The 24920-nt window shown below is 39.5% G+C and overlaps 1 protein-coding gene across 1 annotated transcript; it reads right to left on the minus strand.

Annotated features, from left to right (window-relative positions):
* Positions 1-517: 517 nt before the first annotated feature.
* LOC133817239 (uncharacterized) lies at positions 518-2455 on the minus strand. Its single transcript, XM_062249696.1, has 3 exons — positions 2241-2455; positions 2026-2145; positions 518-958 (listed from the first exon to the last, which is right to left on the minus strand). The coding sequence occupies exons 1-3, from the start codon at positions 2277-2279 to the stop codon at positions 779-781; spliced, it is 339 nt and encodes a 112-aa protein (XP_062105680.1). The 5' UTR covers positions 2280-2455; the 3' UTR covers positions 518-778.
* Positions 2456-24920: the final 22465 nt, after the last annotated feature.

The following is a 24920-nucleotide window of genomic DNA, read 5'->3' on the forward strand; positions in this document are numbered from 1 at the left end:
CCCCCAATCTGCTATATGATTGTTATTTATAACATAGGTGAATTTCTAGTCAAAGTTTAACCTAACCTCTTAACTGTAAAAAGATAATGTGTTTGGTAAATCCACAGTGAATATTCCCAGCAACCCAATAGGTTAAGTAATAAGTAGTCACTTAACTCTTCTAGTTGGAGGTGATATTAACTAAAGTCATTCTAATACCATAAGAGCTTATTGAATTATTTAAGGGTTGGTATCCTATAGTTGTTGCCTTGTTGGGACTTGAAATTCCTCCAAAGACGTGTACCTTTCTAAAGGTAATGTCCTTTTGGCCCAAAATGAGGCTACAAACAAGTGGAATGGTGTTGGGTCGAGATGGTTTGGTGGGACGCCAATGTAATTGCTCAAAACAATTAGTGTGAGGTTCCCGATCCCAATCCCATGCATGAATGGAGCAAATTATTTGGTAAGGGGTGTGTTTAAAAGGTCTCATCAATGTACTGCTCTACTCCCACCAAAAAAATAAAAATACATGCATGTATTGTATACACACCAAACGATATTTTAATATAACTTTAGTTTACACAGCTATTCAAATTACAGAATATGAAAGACCAAGTTTAGAAGCAGTTCTCAATATGCATTTTATGATAAAACCCTTCATTTTACTTCTGTTTTCCTCTGTACATGGGACATAGTAACTAATGAGATAAATTATGCTGCAAATGATGGAATTGCATATGATAAAAAATGCATCATATTTTGATAGTTAACACAAGTTCCTCGTAGTCAAAAGCAGATATCAAGATTGATCTAGTAAATTTTCAAGATATAGGTTTAAGATATATCTTCCTGTAGATAAAACATCAAGCCTCTTCTCACTAGGTTCATACTTGCCTTTTCGGAGGTGGTATCGATGAGTTACAGCTGAGATTGTATAAGCTTGGCCTTCGATAGTCACACTCTCCCCACATTGCAAGTTCTACAGACAAAGCAAAAGGGCTCAATCAGAACAGATACAATGAAACATGAAAAATAACCTAGCAGAGATATCATGTTTATATGTTCCCAAACTCACAACTTATGTTGGACCTACCAATCCCCCCATGAATGAATCAAACAGAATAATATTGACAATATTGACAGATCATTGAAAATGATCAAGTGTTTGGACTAATATGAAACTGACAGAGAAGCTGTATTGCTAACTTATTTTTTTCAGGATAAGAATTCTTTTTGCTGGGAAAAATCAAAGTATTCATACAAGGCCACCACATGTATGGAATCAATCAAATAAAAAGTACATAATCATGAAGGAACTATAACATAAAGTCATGAATTGTCACAATGATTTGCTCATGTTTTCAGGGCCGGCCATCAATCTGAAATATACTTATTGTCCAACTAAAGCAGAAAACATTTACTAAACCAGTACAACTAGTATCATCTTCTCCATGCTTTAGGATGAGTTATGGCTATGACATCTTTTACCTACTAAAATAGGAAATCTATTCATGTCAAAAATTATCTACAAGTCATTCGCCATAGATGATCTGCCATAAAGCAGAGAGAAGTATCAAACACCAATCAAAAACCTCGCACCACAAAATCCTTGAATATGATTAAACCCATTTCTCCTTTTTCCTTTTTTAACTCATAATCTTATAAAATTGATATAAATTTCTAAACTTTATCAATTGAACCCAATCTACATTTGCATTTCATGATCTTAAAAAGCTATCTACACAACTCGCAACATTTTTGTAAATGGTTCCCCACACATAGGCTGTAAACAGCTCAACCCATTACCCACTGATATAGCCTCACACATTAATCATTTCGCCAATTTTATATGCACTCATTTTAATCATTTCAGTCTCAAAAAGGCAGAAATCCCAATACACAAACAGGGGAACATTTTTTTTTTCTAAAAAAATTGAATTTTTTAATAACAAATGGGGAACATTGGCAGCGATATAAGCCTTTAACTTAATTTTAAAATATATATATAAATAAAATATGAAAAGGGGGAAAAAGCTAAGGACTTACAGGGGGAAAGCAACGGACGCCGAGGTGTTTTGGGGGAGGTGTAATTTCGATGACTTTATAAGGGTGAAAATTTTCTCTGTTTTTCTCCTTTTTTCTGCTATAAACATGGAATTTTGGAGTCTGCAATGAAAATTAAACGAGAAAAGGAGTCAATTATCCCTGAAATTCATGAAAATAAAATAAAATTAAGTATAATTTGGCTGAAAATCAAGCACCTTTGGGCATGAACCTAAACCCAAGCTCCAAGACGCCATTGCTAACCCTTATCCCTCAATCTCGTGGTTGGGAGTTGGAGATTTTCAGACTGGTTCGCTCGGAGAAAATACTTACCAGAAAATATTCTTTTTAATTTAAATTTAATTATTTTGGAAAAATTCACTGAGGAGAAGAAAGAAATGGTTAATAGGAAAAAAAAATAACTTGCTAAACGACGACAACTTCACCATTAAACAGCGGAAATTTCGTTTAAATTGAAAATGGGCTGGTCTGATGTGTACAAATATGGGCCTGAGCTTGTGGGCTGGCCCAAGCCCTCCTTGCTATATACTTCGACACTAATAGTGGAAATTGCACAAAATTGAGAACTTTTTACACTTTTACACAAATATGCAATTTTTATCTTTATCACCTTTTATTTTATGGGTGTTATACCTAGATTTCGAGCTATGTTAAACGTAACTTCGAAAGTTGGATTCACAAACAAATGGACTCGTAAGGTTTAGAGCATGCTCCAGGACTAAATATCGAGCCTGCAAGACTGAGACGACCTCGAATATGGTGACCTCGAAGTGTTCACGATCTCGAAAAGGTAGCTCCGGAGAAGCATCTATCCTCAAGGATGACCTCGGATCAGGGGTTCCGAGCTCGACGCACATACGATCTCGAAAGCCGTGTGACCTCGGGAGACGTCATTAGCTCGAAAGCTGACGAGAAACCTGGGAGGCTAAGGCCTTGGAGATATATGATAAAAACCGTGAATATCTATAAGTGTTGTCCATAAGAGACGTAATCTTCATTTATTACTGTAAATCCCCTAAAGTCGTGGGATATTATTTGGTTAGTTATACGCCCCCTAGTCTTCAGGGGACGTTTCCTTTTATATCTGATTATAGGCATTTAAAGCTATTTATTTTATTTACACAAAAAGAGTAACTACCCAAAATATGTGGGATAGTATTCTGCATCCTTCTCTATAAATAGAGAAGTTGTGCACCATTGTAAGGGACCGAAAGTGTAACGACCCAAATTCACTAATAAGGCTTAAGGGCCTTGATTAGTGTGCCAGGAGGGCATGATGAGAATTATGTGTGATGATTATGACTAAGATGCATGATTATGATTTTAAGCATGTTATATGACTATGTGAATTATATTATGTGATAACTATGATGTGTGAATCGTACCACGTGGGTGTTGTGATACTAGTGTGATGCACGTGCCGAGACGGTCCTAGAAAGCTAGATAGTGGTAACTGGTAATTTGGTAACCTGTGTAACTATTAGTAACTATAGAGAGTAACAAGTTTTATGGGGAAAGTGGTAGAATTGCAAAGCTGGTGAAAAGACAAGTGTACCCTTGAGGTTTAGTTAGAAAAGGATATTTGAGGAAGGTTAAAAAGGTCTTTTGGCAGTAATATAGAGTCTTTGGCTGAGGGAAAAAGATATGTACGATTTATTTATGCTAAGTAAAGCTGAAGTTAAGTCTTGGAAGGCTAGAAGGGTCAAGAAGGAAAGGGAGAATCAAGAACCTAAGAGGCAAGGTGGGAGAGGAACTGAACTGAGTTCCTTGAGGCTAGAGAAGGGCTTAAGGGGGTGGAATCAAGCATATATCAAGGTTTATACTGAGGTAAGGGATTGGTCTCTGTTTTGTTAAGTTCTGAATTTGGTTTTTGAAAGAATTGAGAGATAGCCATGGTTTTTCTTGTATGGAGTTCAGCTGGTTTGTTAAGGTGGAATTCAGCTCAAGCTTGGATTGGAGGAAGCTCAGGTCGAATTTCTGTTTGAGGTAAGGGTATTAAGTATGTTTGCAATTTCATAGCTGCTATGGTTTAAAGATTTAGGGGCCTGGTTTGTACTTTTCTCAAGTTTCAGCTTAGGTGTTAGAGTTTGAATTTAGGTATGAATTCTGTGGGTGATTGTGTAGTTAAGCTGGGTTATAGTGTTTATAAGTTGTTGGTTGGTCTATGTGGGGTTTCAAATGAGTTTTGGGGCTTGGGTATGAAGTTGGGGGGAGTTGGAGTGAGTTAGGCTGGGGAAAAACGCGAAGGAAAAACCCAGAATTCTGGGCTGCGAAGGCGTGCCGCGGCACGGGTTTTGTGTGCCGCGGCTTGGAGTCTCTGACTGGTGGGTGCCGCGGCACAAGGAAGTGGTGCCGCGGCACAAGGCTAATTTCAGGGTGTCACATTTGGCAATTTTTGGCCTTTGCCCCGGGGGTTCGGGGGATGTCTCCGGGGTGTTGTTCTAGGGTTTTGGGGGTTCCGAGAGTGTGGATTAGGTTCCGGGAAGGTAGTCTTGGATTGGTTAATGACAAAGAATATTATTTTTCTGTTGTGATTAGGACTTTGGAGAGGCTCGGGGTAGAGGACCGTGCTCGCGGCTTCGTGGCATCAGAAACCAGTGAATTGAAAGGTAAGAAAGCTGCACCTGAGTATGTGGTTAGGTTGGGACTAAGTGTTCCCTATGTTGGTATGTATTGTTATGTGAGTGTGATTAACCATGTGGTCACAATGGGACTAAGTGTTCCCAATATTTGTATATCATGTCGTGAGATGGTGTTATTACGCCATGGGACATGCGATTACCGGCCTAAGGGTGTCGGAATCAATATTTGCGTATTGAGGCGCAGCTCGGCCACTGGGAGCTGAGGCAGCTTATTTATCACTGAGCTTGGTTAAGCTGGCCAGAGTCAGTGAGTATTACACTGGGGGCGGCCCTATTGAGCCGAAGACAGTGCGCTAAATAGAGGGTGCGACTAAGGGCGCCAACCCTGAATGTTATTTGATGGGTATGACAATCTATTGGTTATGAACGTGAATATTGTGCTATGAATATAGTTAATTGACTGTCTGAATGACAACTGTTATTGCTGATTGGATAAATGTATGAAATGTTGAATTCTCGGTTGAGCATTGTGAAATATTTGTTAAGTGTTGCTGATCTTACTATGTTATCATGCTTTCTTGCTGGGCCTTGGCTCACGGGTGCTACGTGGTGCAGGTTAAGGCAAGGGCAGGCTGGACCAAGCCCGAGGTGGAGAGCTCCAAGGTGAAATGTACATAGCTAGCTGTTCGATCACCACGATCGAGGAGTGAACCAGGACAGGGACTACCTAACTGCTCGTTTTTGCCTTAGTATGGCCAGCCAATGTATTTAAACTTTGTAACTTTTGTAAATGGCTTTTAAACTGTCGTTTTTGGGATCCCATGTAGATAAACAATGCTTAGTAATGAAAATATAACTTTTGAGACCAAAACACTTTTAACCCTAGTTCCTCCACTGTTTCAGTAACACGATTTTACTTAAATAACTTGATTAGCAAGTCTGGCACCTTATAAACACACAGTGTAACGGTCTTGGCTATCCAGGGCGTTACAGAAAGTCTGAACCTTAAGAGAAAACTCTGAAGAATTCATGTTTAAGAATTTTCAGAGATAATCTTGAGTTTAATAACAGAGATTCGTGGACTAGGCAGATTTAACTGCTGAACCACGTAAAAATCGTGTTTTGCGTCGTTATATTTTAATTGGTCATTACTGTTTGTTGTTTACGTGCTATTCTTTCACTGATTGACGAAAAACGGCATCAACAATGGGAATTCCTAGAATTGTTTAAATTTATAGGATTCATTTTTCATATTTTTGTAAACTCAAGTAAATTTCTCATAAATATTTTAGATATTGAAAAATGTTAATCCTAGGCTCATGCAAATTATATAAATACTAGACTATTTTTTGTTCATATTGTAGTAGCTTATGGTAAGATTGATAGATTATACACTAAAAGGTTAATTTTATTTGTTCGTATTGCCGTAGCTTAAGTTTTTGTCAATGGTTACTTAGCTTATGGTAAAATATCATGTTTTTTTAAATAAATTTTTTAGTTTGTGTGTGTGGGTGTTGTTTTTTATTTTGTTTGTGTCATTGCAACCAAAAGGTATGTGATTTTTTATTTTATTTACCTTATTGTTTATTTTATCGGTTTTTGAAAGGGAAATGTATACTTTTTTTTTTTTTTTTGAGAAAGAAATGTATACTTTATTAGTATGTGGTTTTTGTTCAAATAGTTACATATTTGGTATAATTTTTTAATTTAGTTATATATTCAATTTTGATTTATATATTTTTTGTGGTATTATAGTTTTTATTTTTAAAATAAACTTTTTGGACTTAGATTTTGTCGATCATGGAGGAGACAGGGTATTATGCTATTTTAGGAAAATTAATCAGTTTAAAAAAACCCATATTAGTTATGGCTGTTAAAAAATAATTTTCTAAAACTTAGACATATAATAAAGCTATATATTTATAGGTTAGCGATTAAACTTATATATTTATAAAAATTTCCCTTCATTTTTTGGAGGATTTTGCTAACCACATATGGTCATGTAGTGAATCGTAGATAAATTTCGTTATAAGAGATATATTATGATATAGAAAAAAAATTAATTACATATTTATATAACTACATTAATTAGATAAGGATCCATAATAATAATTTTGTATTATACTAGGTAAAAGCAACGTGCAATGCACGTTTGTTTAGTTTTTAAGTTGTAAATATTGTATATAATTTTAATAAAATCTGGTTTCACTATCTTTTTGAATATATATATATTTTTATAATTGAATGAATTATATTTCTATTTTATATATAAATATTTATATTAATAATCTTTACATATATGACATCTGAACATAGCGTTGACATAGATATATATTTACAAAATTACATGACACATATATAAATAGAATAATATTTAAAAAGAAAGTGATAATAGAAATAAAATAAGAATAGAAAAAGTCATAGTGTAGACAGTAGTATATATGCATAAATTATTTTTAGATTATAATATATCTCATAATGTCATTTGGTGAATTTGATAAAGAAAAAAAACTCTAATCACTTGATAAAAACAAACTATCACACAAATTTATAAGATAAAAAAAATAATATGCATGTCTTTATTAATTTTAAATAAATATGATTTAATTATTTAAAGTATTATAAAATATTTTTAAAATATCTTATTTTAATTAATTAATTAATTTATTTTTGTTTAAGTTTATGTTTGTTCTAGTTTTTTAATTTGGCAATGACAACAAATGATTATATATTATATGTGTTATACCCAGATTTTGAGCCATGGTAAATGTGACATCGAAAGTTGGATTCGCAACAAATGATCTCGTAAGGATTGAAGTATGCTCCAGGATTGTATATCGAGCCTGCAAAGTACGATATATGACCTCGAATATATGAGCTCGAAACGATCTCGATCTCGAAAGGTAGCTCCGAGAACACACTCATCTTCGGGGACGACTTCGGATCGGGGGTCTCGAGCTAGATGTACGTACGATCTCGAAAGACACGTGATCTCGGGAGATGTCATTAGCTCGAACAATGACGTGAGACCTGGGATACTAAAGCCTTAGAGATACGCGATAACCACCTTGAATATCTGCAAGCATTATAAATATGAGATGTAATCCTCATTCATTAATGTAAATCCCCAAGAATCGTGGGATATTATTTGGTCAGTTATGCGTTTCCTGGTCTTCAGGGACGTTTCCTTTTATATCTGATTATAGGCATTTAAAGCCATTTATTTTATTCACAAAAGGGTAACTACCCAAAATATGTGGGATAGTATTCTGCATCCTTCTCTATAAATAGAGAAGCCATGCACCATTGTAGAGGACCGAAATTCTGATCCTTGAGAGAAAACTCTGAAGAATTCATGCTAAGGAATTTTCAGAGATAATCTTAAGATTAATAACAGAGACTCGTGGACTAGGCAGATTTAACTGCTGAACCACGTAAAAATCGCGTGTTTGATTTGTTTTATTTCATTTAGCCATTGTCATTCATTGTTTACGTGCTCTTCTTTTACTGTTTGACGAGAAACGGCGTCAACAGTTTGGTGCTTTCATTGAGAGCCTTAAGCATTCATCCCTGAGAGATTCATGGCTACAAACAATCAGAACACCCCTGATGAAAGCTACCCAAGGCGTCCTGGAAAACAACCAATGGAAAACCCGGATGCTGAGGAGAGAAGTGGGTCCTCCGATTCCCGGGGACCACCGCCTCCACCGAGGGATGAGGATATGTACTACAATCCTAAGCGTTACGTTCCTATTGTAGAACTGGAAAACCGGCAATTGAAACAGCTGTTGGCAGAAGCCAACAAACGGAATGAGGAGTTGACTAGGATGGCCGCAGAGGCGCAGGTGGCTCAGCCCCCGCCTCCGCGCGAAAACCAAGTCCCTCCTCCAAGGGACGTGCATGTTCCTCCCCGGAGGCCCCGTGGACGTCCACGAAAAGATGCTGCCACAAGGAGGCCGACTCAACCTCCGGCACCAGTAGAGCCATCTGCTCCTCCTAGGCCCCAGAGGAGTACCCGAGCTCGGGTCCCGCCTAATCCACCTGTGGAAGGGCCTGCAGGAACTGAGAATAACCGAGCTCCTGCCGAGGCTCGGACTCAGGTTCCTGGTAGTGCACCGAACGCGACTGACCCATCTCGGGCAAATTCTGGACCCTCTAGGCCGAGGCAAGGACGGCAGCCACCGTCGCCTATACGGTTCCCTCTGTCTCCCATAAGATATCCTTCACCTCCCCGCAGAAACGCTCAACCTGTTCGAGATTAGGATCAAGGGCGTACGGGGGATAGACAAGGACACAGGGAGACTTTCCAGGAGCGGAGAGGCGCACAATCTGAGAGAAGTCAGACGTCCCGGTCTCGCACTGCGGAGACGAGGCGACATGGGAAGAACCCATCGCGAAATGACCGATCAATGAGTTTCACCAATGACGAGTCCGGAGAGACCAGGTCCGTCAGTAAACACGACCGAGGTCGTAAAAATACTGGAAGCCGCAAGAATCGTCCTGACCTGTGAAATCATCTTAACCAGAGCAGGGGGAAGGGAGATCAGACAAATCCGGACCTAAGGAATCACCTGAATGGGCGTAGAGATCCCTCACGGAGACGCGAGCCTGGAATCATGATCAATGACTGTCAATTCCAAACACCACCTAAGGACCCAGTCCAAGAAAGGATCGATCAGCTCGAAAAAGCCTTTAGGCTTTTGAAGAATGAACGAGGGAATGGTCAATATGAGGACTCTGACGAGAAGCTCGAGCCGTTTGCTCCACATATTTCTAACACTCAATTTCCTCAAGGGTTCCGGATTCCTCACGTCCCAGCGTTTGAAGGAAAAACCGACCCATGCAGTCACCTGAGTACATTCAACACTATTATGAGAGCTAGTAACGTGGGTTACGAGCTCAGGTGCATGTTGTTTCCAACATCATTGGCAGGGCCTGCCAAAAGTTGGTTCGAAAAGTACAAGAAGCACTCAATAACTTCATGGGAACAGTTGTCCAGAGACTTCAAGAAGCAGTTCCGAGCTATGGTGAGTCAGGCCAGAGGCATCCACTTTGACCATCGTCCGACAACAGCCAGGCGAAACGCTGAAAAGCTATCTGACAAGATTTAATCTGGAGGTTGCCCAGGCTCGAGATGTGGATGACAGTGGGCACCTGATGGCTATCCGAGCTGGTGTTTTACCAGGAAGTGCCCTTTGGGATGACATGCAAGGGAAACCGGTGAGGTCAATAACCGAGTTTAACAGACGGGCGCAGAGATTTGTCAATGTAGAGGAGGCGAGGTCAACGCTCAAAGCGACCTCGCAGGCCGAAACTACAACGATAAACATTAACTCCGCCTCAACCTCGGCTGACCCAGCAGCTCCACAGCCTACCTCGGAGAATCCCTCCAAGAGGAAAAAGAGCGAGGGAAATAACCCTGAGGCTGAAGGAGGAAAGAAAAAGAAAGGAGAAAGGTATTTCTCCATATATAAAGTGCACACCGAGCTCAATGAGTCTCGGAAAAACATTTACCTGGCTAATGAAAACCAGGTCCCCTTCAGGCGTCCGGACCCAATGAGAAATCAAAAATCCAAGAGGGATTCCAGTAAGTATTGCCGGTTCCATAGAGACACCGGACACACCACTGATGAATGTCGACAGCTGAAGGACGAGATCGAAGGGTTGATCTCGAGAGGTTATTTCCGGCAGTACGTCAAAAACCAGAGTACTGGACAGACTACTGCGAGCCAGAGAGTAGCCGCGCCTTCGACGGCACAAAATAATAACTCCCGATCTCGGGAAGAAGACAGGCCCCCGCCGATAGATGGAGAGGACGTAATAACCATCTCGGGAAGGCCTCATCTCGCGGGAGGGGGCAAAAATGCTCAAAAGCGATACGTTAACGAGCTGAAGACAGGGGACGGGTCTCCTTATGAACCCGAACCTAGGGCACCAAAAAGCCAAAGGGTTGAAACGCAACTGATAACCTTCACTAAGGAGGACGCATCTCATGTTCAGTTCCCTCATCATGATCCATTGGTTATTACTCTTCAGCTTGCCAACAAGAGAGTCCGCCGAGTTCTCATAGACAATGGGAGCTCAGTCAACATTCTTTATAAAGCGACCCTCGAGAAAATGGGACTCTCCCTTTGCGACCTGAAGGCATGTGCAACTACTTTGTACGGCTTTTCAGGAGAAGGGACTGCTTGTATGGGATCCATTGAACTCCCTGTGACCTTGGGAGACTATCCAGTCTCGGTGACCAAGATAATGGAGTTCATAGTGGTAGATTTACCATCTGCCTACAATGTACTGCTCGGGAGACCCGCCCTGGTCGGGCTGGGGGCAGTGTCATCTGTGAGGCACCTGGCCCTTAAGTTCCAAACCCCAAGCGGGGTCGGGACATTAAAAGGAGATCAATTGGCAGGAAGGGAGTGCTATAGCATTTCTTTGAGGGGAAAGAAACAAACGAGCGCTCAGGCACTCGTTATCATACAAAATAAAGATGGAACGGTTTTAGAAATTGACGAGGAAATCGATCCAAGGATTGAGGAGAAAGTTGACCTTGAACCATTGGAAGAGCTCGAAGAAGTTCAGCTCGACGAAGCTGATCCCTCGAAGAAGGTGAAGGTCGGAAAACACCTCCAAGACGAAGCAAAATAGCAATTAATTTGCTTTCTGAAGAAAAACCAGGATGTCTTCGCATGGTCACACTCAGACATGGTGGGGATAAGCCCGAATGTTGCGAGCCACGCATTAAACATAGACAAAAGCTTTCCCCCGAAGCAACAAAAGCGAAGGCAGCTGGACGAGGACAGAAAGAAAGCATTAAAGGAGGAAGTTGACAGATTAAAAGCAAACCATTTCATTAGGGATGCTTTTTACCCTAACTGGGTAGCCAATCCAGTGTTGGTCCCAAAGCCCAATGGGACGTGGAGAACCTGTATTGACTACTCGGATCTCAACAAGGCTTGCCCAAAAGACTGTTTTCCACTGCCAAGAATTGATCAGCTAGTGGATGCCACGGCGGGGCATGGCTTGATGTCATTCATGGATGCATATTCTGGATATAACCAGATTCCCATGCATGCCCCCGACCAAGAACATACGAGCTTCATTACAGATAAAGGGCTATACTGTTATAATGTTATGCCGTTTGGGCTCAAGAACGCTGGAGCTACATATCAGCGGCTCGTTAACATGATGTTCTCAGAGCAAATAGGGAACAACATGGAAGTTTATGTTGATGACATGCTTGTAAAGTCTCAACTTAACAAGAACCATGTTGATGACCTCGAAGAGTGCTTTGGCGTGCTCTAAAAATACAACATGAAGCTAAATCCTCAGAAGTGCACTTTTGGGGTATCTTCGGGAAAATTTATGGGTTTTATTGTCAACTCCCGTGGAATCGAGGCTAATCCAGATAAAATAAAGGCCCTGATTGATATGCCTTCACCTCAGAAGCATAAAGATGTCCAAAGCTTGACTGGCAGGATGGCCGCCCTGAGCAGATTCATCTCGAAGTCAACGGATCGTGGCCTTCCATTCTTCAACTTATTGAGAGGAAGTAAGAAGTTTGAATGGACAGAGGAGTAGGAGCTGGCTTTTCAGGAGCTCAAAAGACACCTCGCTGAACCACCCATCCTGTCAAAACCCGAAATGGGAGAAGTATTGTACCTATACCTCTCAACCACCGAACACGCGATAAGCGCGGTGCTCATTCGAGAGGAAGAGAGGGTGCAGAAACCCGTCTATTACATCAGTAAGAGATTACTGGGGGTAGAGTCAAGATATCCATTGATGGAGAAACTTGCCCTCAGTTTAATCCACTCATCTCGCAAGCTCCGCCCCTACTTTCAGGCACATCCCATCCATGTACTGACAGATCAACCACTTAGGCAAGTCCTATCTAAACCAAAGGCGTCAGGTCGACTCCTTAAATGGGTTGTTGAGCTCGGACAGTTCGAGATCACTTACCATCCAAGAACGACCATTAAGGCACAAGCCTTGGCATACTTCATAGTGGAGTGCACTGGTATAGCCGACGACGAGGTAATAACCATGGCCCACGAGCTGTGGAAACTTTACGTCGACGGCTCGTCAAATGAAAATGGAGCGGGGGCAGGAGTTATTCTGATCACTCCTGCAGGGAGCAAATTTCACTCTGCTTTAAGATTTGGCTTTAAAGCATCTAATAATGAAGCTGAGTATGAGGCTCTACTCGCAGGACTGCGAATAGCAAAAGAGCTCAAGGCCAAAGCTATACATTGCTACAGCGATTCCCAGCTCGTGGTTAATCAAATCTTGGGAGAGTACCAGGCTCGTGGCACAAGAATGGCAGCTTATCTGGAGAAGGCAAAATCCGCATTGGAGCATTTCGAGTTTTACGCAATTGAACAGGTTCCCCGAGAACAAAACTCAAATGCAGATGCCTTAGCTCGACTCGCCACTTCCGCCGAAAATGAAGAGCTGAATGTTGTACCCGTAGAACACCTATCAGCACCCAGCATTACTGAGCCAGACGAGGAAGATGTGTGTATGATTGAAATAGAATTGACCTGGATGAGTCCAATAGTTGATTATCTCGAAAATGGAATTCTTCCAAAAGATCGGAACCAGGCTCAAAAATTGATGTATCAACTTCCTCGTTACACCATTTTGGACGGAAAGCTATACAGAAGAGGATATTCCATGCCGCTGCTTAGGTGTGTAACCCCTCCCGAAGCAAAGAAGATCATTGAAGAAATTCATGAAGGGTTCTGCGGAGACCACACCGGGGGGCATAGCCTATCCAAGAAGATCATACGTCAAGGATATTTCTGGCCAACCATTAGAACAGACTCTTTTGAGTATGTGAAGAAATGCGACAAATGCCAGAGATTCGCCACGATACCCCGAGCTCCACCATCCGAACTGACCATGTTGGCATCCCCATGGCCTTTCGCAGTATGGGGCATCGACCTCATAGGCTCTCTCCCATCTGGAAAAGGCGGAGTGAAATATGCGGTAGTCGCCGTTGATTACTTCACGAAATGGACGGAGGCTGAACCATTGGCAACTATAACTTCGAAAAAGATCCTTGATTTCGTGGTAAAGAACATCGTATGCCGATACGGAGTGCCGAGAAAGATTGTATCCGATAACGGAACCCAGTTCGATTGCGACTTATTCACCAACTTTTGCGAAAAGAACGGCATAATAAAGAGTTTTTCATCAGTGGCTCACCCTCAAGCGAATGGTCAGGTCGAAGCCGTTAACAAAACTCTCAAGAGCTCCCTAAAGAAAAAGTTGGAAGAGGCAAAGGGACGATGGCCCGAAGAATTTCCTTAAGTCCTTTGGGGATATAGGACTATAGCTCGGACATCAACAGGACATACCTCGTTCTCTCTAGCGTACGGATGCGAGGCAATGTTGCCCATCGAGGTCGAAATCCCGACGATCCGAACTCAAATTTACGATCAGGATTCAAATCGTACTCAGCTCGAAGAAACCCTAGACTTGATCGAAGAAAAAAGAGAAGAGGCTCAGCTGAGAAATGCTGCTTACCAGCAACGAACCACAAGATATTTCAATAAGAGGGTTCGAGATCGAAAGTTCGGAGTGGGAGACCTGATTTTGAGACGCGTATTCTTAGCCACCCGAGATCCAGCAATTGGAGTGCTCGGGCCGAACTGGGAAGGACCATACCAGATAGAGTCAGTCATCCGACCTGGCGTATACAAACTTGCGAGATTAGATGGGAGCCTGATACCGCGAGCATGGAATGGCGAACACCGTAGACCTTACTATCAATAGTGTAGGAAGTGTTGCCTGTAACCATGAATTTCTATCTGTACTAGTTTGTTTGTTTGTTTTTGAATTTCATCAAATAAAAGGTCTATTTTGTTCCATATGTAATTTCTTTTTATTTTTGCAATCTCTCTTAATTTAATAACCTATGGTCACACTCATAGGATATTAAGGGGGCATCATTGGTATATATACCGTCAGATTAAAAAATAAAAAATATATATTTATAAGAAGTATTTGGAGATAACCAAGTACGCGAGCTTAGATAGTCCGGACATAACCGACTTATCAAACAGATAAAAGTATTTGGAGATAACCAAGTACGCGAGCCTAGATAACTGAGTTATCAAAAACATGAAGTATTTGGATATAACCAAATACGTGAGCTTAGATAGTTCGGACAAAACCGAACTACCAAAATCCTAACACGTTTGGAGTTAACCAGATGTGCAAACTTAACAGGTCTGGAACAAACCAGCCAAAAAATTGATCGATGAAAAGTAGGAGCCTAAACCTATCACGAGACAAGTCAAGATCGAGGCTGGAATATCTAAGAGAAAAATAGTTTCAAACTCTTAACCTCGGAACAAAAACTGAGGATGAGGAAAAGTGACTAAACAAAAAAAGATATAACCAGATCATTCACATTACATACCATATAAGTACTTTTGAGTTCATGATCAAAGTAATATCCGACCTTGATAAGTAACGAGGTCGGAAGCGGATAATTCGAATAAACTATGCATGAATGCATCGAATTTCGAGCCCAAATCCAAACTATGTTTGTATGAATAAATAAACATAACCGGTTCATCAATATAAAAATATGCAAAATATTTCGAGCCAAGAAATGTAAAGCATATAAAAGAATGGTAAAAGAAATTGTATCAGCCCCGTGGGCATATATTAAAATAGTTACAGAAATAAGGGGACGCAGCCCCGATAACTGATCTCCCCGAGGTCAGATTCAAGGAAAAGGAGTCTCCTTGGCCTTCTCAGCATCAGTGGCACCGGACCCCTCAGGACGAATAGCATGACTATCCTCCTGAGCTTCCTTCGAAACGGTGCCCGGAGCAGCCTTTTCCTTCTCGAGCTACTCAGCCTTCTCCTTCTCAAGCCGTTCAGCCTCTTCCTTCTCGAGCCGAGCATTCCATCGTTCAAGAAGCGGCGCCTCGTGGGGACCTAAGAAGCTGGTGTCCAACTCTTCGTTATAAGCCCACATCCGGTACATGGCTGAGTCGACCGCCTTTTCCTTCTTTTCTTTGTACTCGGCAAGAAGGCAAGTTTTGGCATCCTCTATGATGTCGAAGGTGGCGGCCTTGTCCTCTTCGAGCTTCTTATTGGTCTCCCGAAGCTGGGTGTTATCTTTCTTTTGCTCCTCGAGTTCAGCTCTCAGCTTTCCGAGCTCCTTGGCCATGTCCTCACGCTCCTTAACCACTGCCTCGAGCTTAGCATTCGCCGCCTTCAGATCGTCGTTCGCTCTAAGGTGGAGGTCCTTCGCCTCTTGAGCATGAGTCCTGCTCGAATGGATCTCGTAGTTTAGCTCGTAATTAAGCTGGGTAGTGAAGGCAAGAGCCTGAAAAAAGGAAGAAACCACCATTAGCCTCAGGTCAGTATGAATGTAAGCAAAAGGAATATAGAAGGATACTTACCGCAGCAGTGTGCTTGATACTCTTCTCGTAAAGGACAGTGCGGTCTCGGGTGCCAGTTAGGCACTGCCACTGAGGAGCTTCGAAACTGCCATAGCTCTGGCCGATCCGGGACATAACATCCGAGATCAGCGTAGATCCGTGAGGTCCAGCAGCATTATCCACCACATACGAGTCCATATGGGTGGAGATTGTTAGCTTCTGAACTCGAGAAGCAGAAGGCCTTCTGGAAAGCTGAGCTGAAGACGTTTCGCCCACCACAGGAGGTTGGGACTCAATGGCAGGGGCACCAACCAGCGAGGTCGGTGCGACCGCGGAGACGACGGCCTGCGAGGATGGCATTGTCGTGGAGGCGTTAGCCTGGATAGTCGACGCAGCAATAGAGCTCGAAACCGGCGGGGCAAGGGGAGGTGTCTTTTTGGACCTCTTGGAGCCTTTGCCCGGCTGACTGGTCTTCAGTGACCCCGCCTTAGGGCGTTTGCTCCTCTTGGCGCCTGCATTGTCGATAAGGGCGTCAAGGTCGGAGTCCATCTCGCCTGCACAAGTCACAACACAGTGAGTCATTAAAAGAGAAATGTACATCAAGTAATTTCGGTATCAGACATATAGAGTGATGATAGAAGAAACCTAACTGGAACTCTCCCCCGAGCTCGAGCTTGGGGACCATGAAATTCCACCGTCTTCAGAGGAGGCGGGGGGAGTGCCTTCCCTATAAGTAGGTGATAACCTCGAGAGGTCCCTATTATCATTGGTCCCGTACTGCACAGCTATCCCATTCCACACCTCGTCCGTGGTGTACATGGTATCATATTTCCCGAGCCCACTATCGAACCTATGGACACAGTCGTCTACCCAACTCCATATGTAGAAGTGGTATCTATTCTGTGGGCACGAGACTAACCTATTGGGCCTGTGTTCTAGTAGTGTGGGGGACCACATCCTCGAGGTAGGGAGGACTTTACCTTCATCTGAGTCCGAGCTCGAGGCTTCATCATTGGCCTCATTCCCGGACCGCGGACTCCTCAGACGAACTGGGAGTGATGGCCTCCTTTCTCTCCTCGGAGGAAGGGCGCCTGTGGGCAGTGGCACCTCCTCCCAGCGTTCATATTTTTTGCTGGACCAGTCAGAGGTGGACTGTCCCTCTCCCAAAAACCCACAAGCTTGGAGCTTGTCCTCGTGTAATAGATACGAGAGAGACCTCCTGCCATAAGGAAGTTGGAGCAAGGCCTCTCTGTGCCTCATCATTGCTTCATTAGGGGTGGGACGCTTAAAATTAGCTGAAAAGCGAAACACATTTCATCTAAATATGGATTTAAGAACTAAAGTCTCGAGCTCAGGAATAAAAGTAATGAGAATACTTACGAATCCGCCTGAACGAGTAATGTCGAGACGGGGACAGACCATCTGTCCAGAAGAAGGCCTTCTTGAAATCAGGCGGGTGATTGGGGAGATCCTCAAAAACCTTCGTCTCTTTGGGATAGCTCGAGAGATTGTAAAAACCATCCCCTCCCCGAGCTCGGGAGGGGTTACTTTTCAAACAAAAGAGATATAAAATCTCTTGAGGTGAAGGTCCTTCCCACCTCAGCTCGTGGTACAAGGACCTCAGGGCAGACAGCACCCTGTACGAATTAGTGTTGAGTTGGAACGGTGCCAACCCAACGAAATCAGTAAAGTCTTTGAAAAAAGACTTCAAGGGCAGCAGTGCTCCCGCCCTCATATGTTCTTGGCTCCATGCCGCATATTTCACTGTGGCATCGCGGCCGCCAGGGGCGAAACAGCTCCGTTCTTGACCAGTCGGAGCCCGACACTTCAAGGTGCCTGACAAATGGAGGCCATGGAAGGTCAGGATTTCAGATATTTGGCTGGTTGTGGTAACCGTGCTCCAGTAGAGCTCGGCCTCGAACATCTCCTTCCTTGGCTACGAGGATGAAGTTTCCCCCATTAATGAAAACTGGAGTTCCCCTGGATGATACGCAACAGTGACTTTTAGCGCAGGGTCGAGGGGAATGGGCCTAGGTCCTGAATTGGGCTCCGGATAGAGGGCCTCCCGAAGAACTCTTCTCTTCTTTTCAATGACCTCGTCTATCTGGCGGCGATAGTGAGCTCGAATGTCTTCTTGCTCGCGTGCAAGCTCGTATTCTCTTATCCGACGTTGGTTCCGGGCGAAGAGCGATTCCGGGCTCGGAGATTTCGGCTCGTAAGGGACTGCCAGCAATGACCCCCACCGTCTTTCCAGATTCTGTGACATCTAGCGAGAAAGAAAAAATGGTGAGGGCCATGCATGCAAGAGTCACGAGCTCGATGGAATGAGCTCGGAGATTTAGGAACGAGACTAAATACTAAGACCCTTATTGAAGAGTCAGGGGCGTGTATTCCACGAAAAAGAAAAGGAGTGTGGATAATTTTTTGAAAATCCCAAAATTCAAGGGAAAGAAGAGTGGCGGTTAGCCAGGAAAAGCGTTTTTGGGTTTCGTGCATTTGTCAAAGCCCATGTTTTTATCCGAAAGCTTAATGTACAAGAAACACTGCCTAAGAATTTCAAAACCCAGAAAATGGGAACCACATTCAAACGTCAAAACTGGGTATAAACCAGAGACGAACATCCAGAGTGAAAATCCAGAAAGCATAAAAACCTATCGGTTCAAAACCTCCTATCGTATCATGCTAAGAACGTAAACTAGCACACACAGCAAGAACATTTTAAATGGAAAACAAAAACGGCATGCTTACACAGTAATGGCGATTGCAGAGAGATCTTCGATTGAAGAAGAGGTTGCAGGAAAGAACTCATTGACTCGAACAGACCAGGATTCCTTTGTTTCTTTGGTCGAGAAAACATGCACGGAATAGGAACTTTGCAAAGAGGTCTCTGGGCTTGTTTTTCTTCTTTTCTTGCTTATGGCGAATGAGGATGAAAGTGAAGAAGATGAAGAGTGGGGTCTTGTATATATAGGTGGGGAAAAGGAATTAATCAGGAGCGTCGAATGAGATCCTCACTAGATCGAACGGATGGGGATCAATGACAAGAAGGCGCCGAAAAGTTGTCAGACGGACGATCGTGGGCGTGTTTCCAAGGTACTCAAGTACCTAAAATGAGCAATACCCAGCTGACGCGTGTCCATTTTCAAAGGTGTGACGGTACAGTTCTCAAGGAAAGTAGTTCAAAAGTTTCCTTCTCTTAGGATTCGAACAAATACTTTTGAGGGGGCAAGATGTTATACCCAGATTTCGAGCCATGGTAAATGTGACCTCGAAAGTTGGATTCGCAACAAATGATCTCGTAAGGATTGAAGTATGCTCCAGGATTGTATATCGAGCCTGCAAAGTACGATATATGACCTCGAATATATGAGCTCGAAACGATCTCGATCTCGAAAGGTAGCTTCGAGAACACACTCATCTTCGGGGACGACTTCGGATCGGGGGTCTCGAGCTAGATGTACGTACGATCTCGGGAGATGTCATTAGCTCGAACAATGACGTGAGACCTGGGATACTAAAGCCTTAGAGATACGCGATAACCACCTTGAATATCTGCAAGCATTATAAATATGAGATGTAATCCTCATTCATTAATGTAAATCCCCAAGAATCGTGGGATATTATTTGGTCAGTTATGCGTTTCCTGGTCTTCAGGGACGTTTCCTTTTATATCTGATTATAGGCATTTAAAGCCATTTATTTTATTCACAAAAGGGTAACTACCCAAAATATGTGGGATAGTATTCTGCATCCTTCTCTATAAATAGAGAAGCCATGCACCATTGTAGAGGACCGAAATTCTGATCCTTGAGAGAAAACTCTGAAGAATTCATGCTGAGGAATTTTCAGAGATAATCTTAAGATTAATAACAGAGTATCGTGGACTAGGCAGATTTAATTGCTGAATCACGTAAAAATCGCGTGTTTGATTTGTTTTATTTCATTTAGCCATTGTCATTCATTGTTTACGTGCTCTTCTTTTACTGTTTGACGAGAAACGGCGTCAACAATATGTTTAATATAATATTGAGTTTCATTAAATTTTATTAAAGTTATAAAATATATGGTTTTATTATTTTTAAATAATTATTAATTTATTTATTTTTGTTTAAGTTTATGTTTGTTCTAGTGTTTGAATTTGGCAGTGACAACAAATGATTATATATTATATGTTTAATATAATATTAAGTTTGATTAAATTTTATTGAAATTATAAAATATATGGTTTTATAATTTTAAATAATTATCATTGTAAAATATCTCAAAAATATCTTATTTTAATTATTTATTTATTTAAGTTTAAGTCATGTTTACAATCCATTGTTAAATATAATAATATTCTGTTAAATATAATAATATTCCGTTAAAGTTAACTTGAAAAAATTAAAAAACCGTTAAAACAAAAAATTTCCGTTATCTACACACTTTTTATGTAGAATAGATATCACTTGACAATAACTATATCTTCTGTATATAAAAAGTGTGTAGATAACGAAAATTATTGGTTTTAACGGTTTATTTTATTAATTTTAACAGAATATTCTAAATATTTAATGAAATATACTTTTAAAACTAATTAAAAATAGATATTTATTAATTATATTAATATAAAACTACATATATAATAATTATATTAATATAAATATAAATTCAAATGTTATTAAATATGATTATTATAATAATATATAATACAAGATATTTAATAATTATATTAATAAAAATTTAAATTTTATAAAATATTATTATGATAATAATATTTTTTACTAATTCTATTAATATAAATTCAAATATTATAAAATATTATTATTATAATAATATTCAATACAATGCTAGATATTTAATAATACTTGTATTAATATAAATTTAAATATTATAAAATATCATAATAATAATAATAATAATATATAATACATAATCTTAATATTTATTAAAAAAATTTATCATTTATGTTTAAAAAAATTATCATATTATATATATATTTTAAAAAATAAATATTTTTTATATATAATATTATTTATTTATTTGAAATTTATATGATAATGATAAAAATTCAATAAAAACAATTAATAAGTCTAAATATATATATAAGTACTCTTTTATTTTGGTTAATTATTGTTTCTCTTGTAAAAATTATTTAGAAAATATGAAATTATCTATTAATTCGTATGGTATATATTCTCAAGCGGCCCAGTGTTTAGAAAGCCCAATTCTCTTAGCTCCAATCAAAGAAAGAAGTCCAATCCAACAATAAAACAAAAAAGGAATAATGAAAATCTCACACACACACAAAAAGTGAAAAATATGCAAGGAAGGACTCCATATCCATTCTTCTAATACATAGCAGACACTGTTTAATTAAAAGTACGATATTTTTTTATCACCATAATACAAACAACAAATTAAAATATATATTTATTGTTCATTCACTACACAGATAGACAAACTACATTTTATCGTTAGTACAATATGCATCCACTTATGGTGATGTAAGGTGATTAAACATAGGTTCTCCTAACAAAAAGAAAAAAAAACAATTCTAGTAATGTACTCCTATTACAAATATGAACTTTTTTTTAACATAGATTTTAGCATACTAGTAACTAGCTACTACTCTAAATCAAGGGGAACAAACACTAATCATTTGGCATACTAGTAACCAGATACTACTCTAAATCCTTTTTTTTAAGAAATTTAAAAAAAAAATCAATAACAAATTATTTTGTATTGGTAGCCAGTTACTATGCCATGATGACTAGTTATTATGTGGTATTTTTCACAATTTAGTAAACTTGTTAAACGAACAACTTCACCATTAAATGGAAGAAATTTCGTTAAAAATGAAAAGGAAAAATTACGCAAAAGATGGTGATTTCTTAAATAATTTGATTTTTGTATATGCTTTATACAATGTTATTTTTATAAAAGAAGAACATTCATTCAATGGTTAAATGAGATAATACCCTATAGGTCAAGCAGAAACAAAGCTGCATGAATCTCACAATGAGATGACCAATCAAACAGCAAACTACGCTGATTACAATAGAGGAGCAAAACAACCTATGAATAAAGTCCTCATGACAATTAATGACGAAGAACACAAATTAGGGTTATGACCCCAACAACAAACCACATTATTCAAAAGCTCGCCTTTGAAAAATATTACAAATAAGCAACGACTCTCCAAACCATCTCGACAACATTTCACAAATGGATGCATAGCTAGGAACAAACCATACAAAAGGTACAAGCCAACAACCCATAAGAAGGGCACTAGACACCATTGTTACAAAAATAAAAACAAAACAGACTGAAATAAAAACCAGAATTAAAACACCATGACCGATAGAGAAGCGTATAAACATAGGTCTTGAGTCACTACCACCCCATCCAGCCCCGCAGAAGAAGTCGAAAGGTCAACAACTACCAGGAGCCTAAAAGAACTCAACCCACACCCACTACTCACTAAGGCAAAGGTTAGAGAGCCCACCCCACCGTTAGTGTCAACACCCCCACATCTCAGCTCAACGTAGGCACAACTTAACCCACCCACCTCTCACATATTTAACCTCTTTGATAAACCACAATCAAGAAGTTGAACCAGATTTCAGACCCCCACCAAGAGCCATATCCCGGACCCACCTTTAACCACCACCCTCCTTAACTCCAGCATATCCCCGATGACTCCATATAAATTAATTATTTTTATTAGGCTTTGATGGTTGTCATATAAATTTTAAATAAATAAAACAATATTATATATAAAAGAATGACATAAACATATTAAAAAAAAACTAGAACAATATTTTTGGCTTTTTTTAAATAATAATAATAAGATAACTTTTTAGATCACAAACTATCATTTTTAAGGTAAAATATTAATGATATTATTCAATTCATACCTCAATGATTGGAGATGAAGCTTGTTTATTCTTGATAAAAAATGTTATTCTAATTTCTTATGTAGTTACACAATTATACTATTTGTACATACACGACACCTACATAAATGTATTTATAATGTTTATTGTTATTTAATATGAATATATATTTATATAAGTTAGATTATGTAACACCCTACTACTCAGGGACCGTTACACTGTGTGTTTTAAATAGTGCTAAACGAGTCATTTGGCCATAACCGTGTAACTAAACATGATTAACGATTTATGGTTAAAATTTTTGGTCAAATGTACCATCGCGTCATGATAACTCTATAAAATAAAGTTATTTTACAACTTTTTATGTGCTAATTGTTGCTTAATTCTTGAGTTTTTAAGTGATTTATTAAGTTTTTAAGTAATTTTGAATTTATTAGGTTTATTTTAATTTTATAGATTTTAGTGTATTTTTATTGTTATATTATTGTAAAATGTTATGGCTTAATTATTTAAAATTAATATTGTTAAGTTAGGAGTAAAAAGATGCAATTTTGAGCTTAAATGTTTAAATAAATTAAATTTTAATTAATATTTTCATTGAACTTTTGTTGTATATTTCATTATTGAAAATATTTAGTTTTAATTTAATTTATGTTTGTTTTATATGGAATTTTTTGTATGTTATTTGCTCTTGAAAAGCAAGAAGAATGATGAAAAAAATGGCATTTTCGTAAAGGAAAAGTAAGGAAAGTGGCATTTTTCTCCAGGCCCAAGCCTGCCACTTCAGCCCAACAGCCAGCTGCCAATCAATCTCAGCCAATGCCACATCCAGCTGCCTCTTCACACCCAGCCGAAGCCTATCTCCACCAACACCTCCTGCCTTCAACGCCCTGAAGCTCATCATGCCGCCAGCTGTCCCACTCCTTCAGCAAACCATCTTCAGCACTCCACAAGACTTTCCAGCCGAATTCTCCCACAGTCCCAACCGAAGCCTTCAGCAAATGCTCCTCTCCAACCATTTGTCATCAGCCATGACCCAAGACTCAGCCCAGGCCCGTGCTCCACTCAGCCCTCCAGCAGCTTCCCTCACCGTGGGCCTGCTTGCTTCCAGCCCAAGTCCTTCTCCCATCAGCTTCCATAGCCCAAACAGCCCAAGTCAACCAAGCTGCCAAATAGCCACCAAAAATACCAAAAAATCATATTTTTCTTCCCAATGTTTTCTTCTTTTCACTCAAATATCAATTCACTCTTCCCTATTTTTTTTACCTAAGTGAACATTCCTAATTCTTTTTTTTTACCTTAGTTTTTCACTAATCTTTTACCCAACCAAACATTTCATCTTTCCAATACTCTTACACTTACTCTATTTATCCTACCACTTCCCAACACAATTAAATTAATCAATTTATTTATTTTAATTTGATTAATTTAATCTCCATATTTTGCCTATAAATAGAGTCTTGTAAGACCATTTAGGGAGCTTTTCTTCATCTTTTCAACCTCTTCTACACTCCATATTTTTCTCTATTCTTTTCATTATTTTCTCTCTACCATTTTCATCTTTTGAAGAGCATGTCAAGTATGTTATTTTGTAATTTTTATTTCAATCTAGTTATGAGCTTCTAATCTTTTTCAAAGATTATTAAGATAATGATGAAGCAAAATGTAACTAGATAGTATTTTTATTGTACGTTGATTTCCCATTTGTGCAACATTGTTTATGGATTTTTCTATCAAAGATATGCATTTTTCATCTATCATTGATTGTTAAAGCATATTACACTTAGTTCTTCATTATGCAAAAATATGATATTCTTTGATTAAATGTTTTTCATTAAATTGTTCACATCTAATTCTTAGAGCATAAGTATCATATTTTGCCTAAACATAATCTCTTTGATTTTTTGTAGTTTCATTAAGTTGTAACACAACTAATGCTTAGAAATTATATCTTATATAAGTGAAGAAAAATCCTACCTTTTTGAAAAAGTAACTTGTGCTTGAATAGAAAATGT

Source organism: Humulus lupulus, chromosome 2 (assembly GCF_963169125.1).
Source record: "Humulus lupulus chromosome 2, drHumLupu1.1, whole genome shotgun sequence".
Taxonomy (NCBI): Eukaryota; Viridiplantae; Streptophyta; class Magnoliopsida; order Rosales; family Cannabaceae; genus Humulus; species Humulus lupulus.

Bases quoted from the DNA above. Each gene is read 5' to 3' on its own strand.
- LOC133817239 (XM_062249696.1), bottom strand. From the start codon at position 2,279: ATGGCGTCTTGGAGCTTGGGTTTAGGTTCATGCCCAAAG. The intron at 2,146-2,240 runs GTGCTTGATTTT...TTTTCATTGCAG, and splicing joins GTTTAGGTTCATGCCCAAAG to ACTCCAAAATTCCATGTTTA. The intron at 959-2,025 runs GTAAGTCCTTAG...CTTTGTCTGTAG, and splicing joins GCGTCCGTTGCTTTCCCCCT to AACTTGCAATGTGGGGAGAG.